Source organism: Sinocyclocheilus anshuiensis, unplaced genomic scaffold (genome assembly GCF_001515605.1).
Source record: "Sinocyclocheilus anshuiensis isolate Anshui unplaced genomic scaffold, SAMN03320099.WGS_v1.1 scaffold739, whole genome shotgun sequence".
Taxonomy (NCBI): Eukaryota; Metazoa; Chordata; class Actinopteri; order Cypriniformes; family Cyprinidae; genus Sinocyclocheilus; species Sinocyclocheilus anshuiensis.
In genome coordinates, this window is record NW_015551105.1 from 1,116,899 (window position 1) to 1,119,383 (window position 2,485).

General features: G+C 36.1%; 1 protein-coding gene across 1 annotated transcript in view; it reads right to left on the bottom strand.

Annotated features, from left to right (window-relative positions):
- Nucleotides 1–880: 880 nt before the first annotated feature.
- LOC107662868 (uncharacterized) overlaps nt 881–2,485 on the bottom strand; it is a 5,133-nt gene continuing 3,528 nt past the window's right edge. The window contains exons 6-7 of the mRNA XM_016452981.1: nt 1,619–1,816; nt 881–1,052 (exon numbers count right to left, since the gene is read on the bottom strand). Coding sequence (XP_016308467.1) covers nt 941–1,052; nt 1,619–1,816 — 310 coding nt within the window. The 3' untranslated portion in view covers nt 881–940. The remainder of the gene's footprint in view (nt 1,053–1,618; nt 1,817–2,485) is intronic.

Here is a 2,485-nt window from a genome sequence, read left to right on the forward strand (position 1 = left end):
ACGCGATTGACCCGGGTTCGATCCCGTCTTTTGCCGAACTTTTTTTGTCTCCCTTTTCAAATCTTGTATCACATCGTAAAGGCATTTATTTTCAATAAAAATGAAGGAAATAATCACTGTTGTTGTGTTTTCTGAATTGTTATTTTGTTTTTTAGACTTGCATTTGCGTTTGTAATTTGTTATTTTGTTTTCAGAATTGTGATTTGTTTTGCACTTCTCGGCCACCGTATGATCAAGATACTGTAACATTTTAAATTCCGTTTGGATGGCAACTTCTTCCAGTGGTAACTGGGTGACAAAAGGAAGTAAATCCCACACGGAAATTGGTTAAATGTATATGTAGGCCATTATGTTTGACGTCAGTTTGATTAGCATATGTTACCTTTTTTTTATGTCAACTTTGATGTCAATTGGATGTCTTTTCAACATCAACCAATGTGTGCTGTGACATCATCAGTTTTGTCTGCCACAGTATCACATGACTGTATCTGATTTAATCTCTGCTCCTTCTTCACACCATGTCAGCCGGGCATTAAGCCATACCACCCAAGAAAGGACTCGTCTGTCAAAACAGTCCTTGGGACAAGTTTGAACTTAACAAAGCCCAGGGGTGGCTGGTCAATGAGCAACCAAATAGCCTGACTTACATGCAGCAGACATACTGTGACCTGAACACACCTAAATACAATAAAAGAGCCGTGAGTAGCTGTTAAAATGTTTGATAATAGTCTTTTCTCTTTTATATCTTGGCTGCTGCTGGCTTAAGTCAAATGCAGGTTTATTTTGAGCTAATGAAATGTGAAAATGTGAAGTAAAAGTACAAAAATAGCTTTATTAAGTCATATAAATGTAGTTTTGTGCACTTTTGGAGCTTTCGGGTTCACTCTGACGGTACAGTATACACTGGATTCAGATCTTGGCTTCAGGTTCTGTTTCAACATCAGAGAATGGTACAAAATTTGGACGCTGCCGGTGAAGAGAGAGGCACGGAATCTTCCGGTAGCTTTGGGATGCCATCCAGAACTTGGAGTTTTGGCAAACAGGAGAACACACTGCAGAGGAAACGAATCTCAAGGTTAGACTTAGACAGACAGACAGACACAAGTGCATTCAATTATTCTCTTGGCTCTCTTTAAACAATTAGAAAGATCTATCACATCTTTGGTAAGCTCTTTTTTTTAGTAAATTATGATATTATCTTCTGGCATAGCTATTAACTTGGGACATAATGTGATTTTGGAGACAGACACTGTATGGCTTTTTAGATTAATTAAAAGCTGTAATTAGCTGATTAGTTTTAATCAATCTGCTTTTTTGACAACAAGTCAGTGGTGTTCTATATACCTTTGTGAAAAAAAGTGCACTTAATTGAATTGAATGTACACTTGTAGGGCACTTCAAATCTTAAAAGTATATTTAAAAAAAACTACTTTTAGATAGTATAATATTAATTAAATAAAAGGCCACTTATGTATATGTAGAGAACACTTTCATGATTGTTTCTTTACATACGTAAAGGGATACTTCACCCAAAAAATGAAAAAAGTACTCTTTTTAAAAGCATGCTGACACATAATTCTTTTTTTTTTACAAGGGTATAACTCTCTATTTCTCTCACCGTGAGCGGTAGTCCTCCAGAAACTGGCAGGGGTTCCGTTTGAGGGTCAGAGATTGGAGGGGCATGCTCTTCAGCAGGGACAGTTCGCTCAGAGAGGAAATACTGTTTTCAGACAGGCACAAGTGCTGGATCTCGGGAACCTTTGGCAGCTGACGAATGGACATCAAGTTGTTCCGGTGAAGATTCAGGATTTTACATCTATAACAAATGCACATTCTCAATCATTCTCAAATGCTGTTAGCAATTGTAATGTGCCACTAAGTTCTACTTCATATACATTGGTCCCAAAAGTGTTTGGACATTAAGTGATGCTTAAAATTGTATGAATGTGATTGCACTAGATGACAAAACAGTAAAGCAAGCAGGATAAATGTCTAATTATCTAGTGTTCAAATAGCCACTGTAATTATAAGTCTCGTTTAGAATGGCAACACCTAATTTACTAAGAAAAATTTATTTTTCATATTTAGTTTTCCCCAAAAAAGGCACTACATTCCAGAAACTTCCAGAAAAAAAACATTTCCTGCAATTTTACATTTTTCTCCAAAACTTCACAGAATTACAAAATATTAGAAAATTTGCAATGCAAATTTAATCTTTTATCAGTAAGATCTATATTCAAATAAAATAATGTGATTAAGGCTATTTTCAAAGGAGGCATATTATGCCACTTTTTACAATATGTAATATAAGCCTCAGGTGTCCCCAGAATGTGTCTGTCAAGTTTCAGCTCAAAATACCCCACAGATAATTTATTATATCATTTTGAAAACGCCTATTTTGAGAGGAAGCAGAAACATGCTGTTTTTCGTGCCTGTTTCTTTAAATGCAAATGAGCTGCTGCTCCCCGCCCCCTTTTGTAGAATA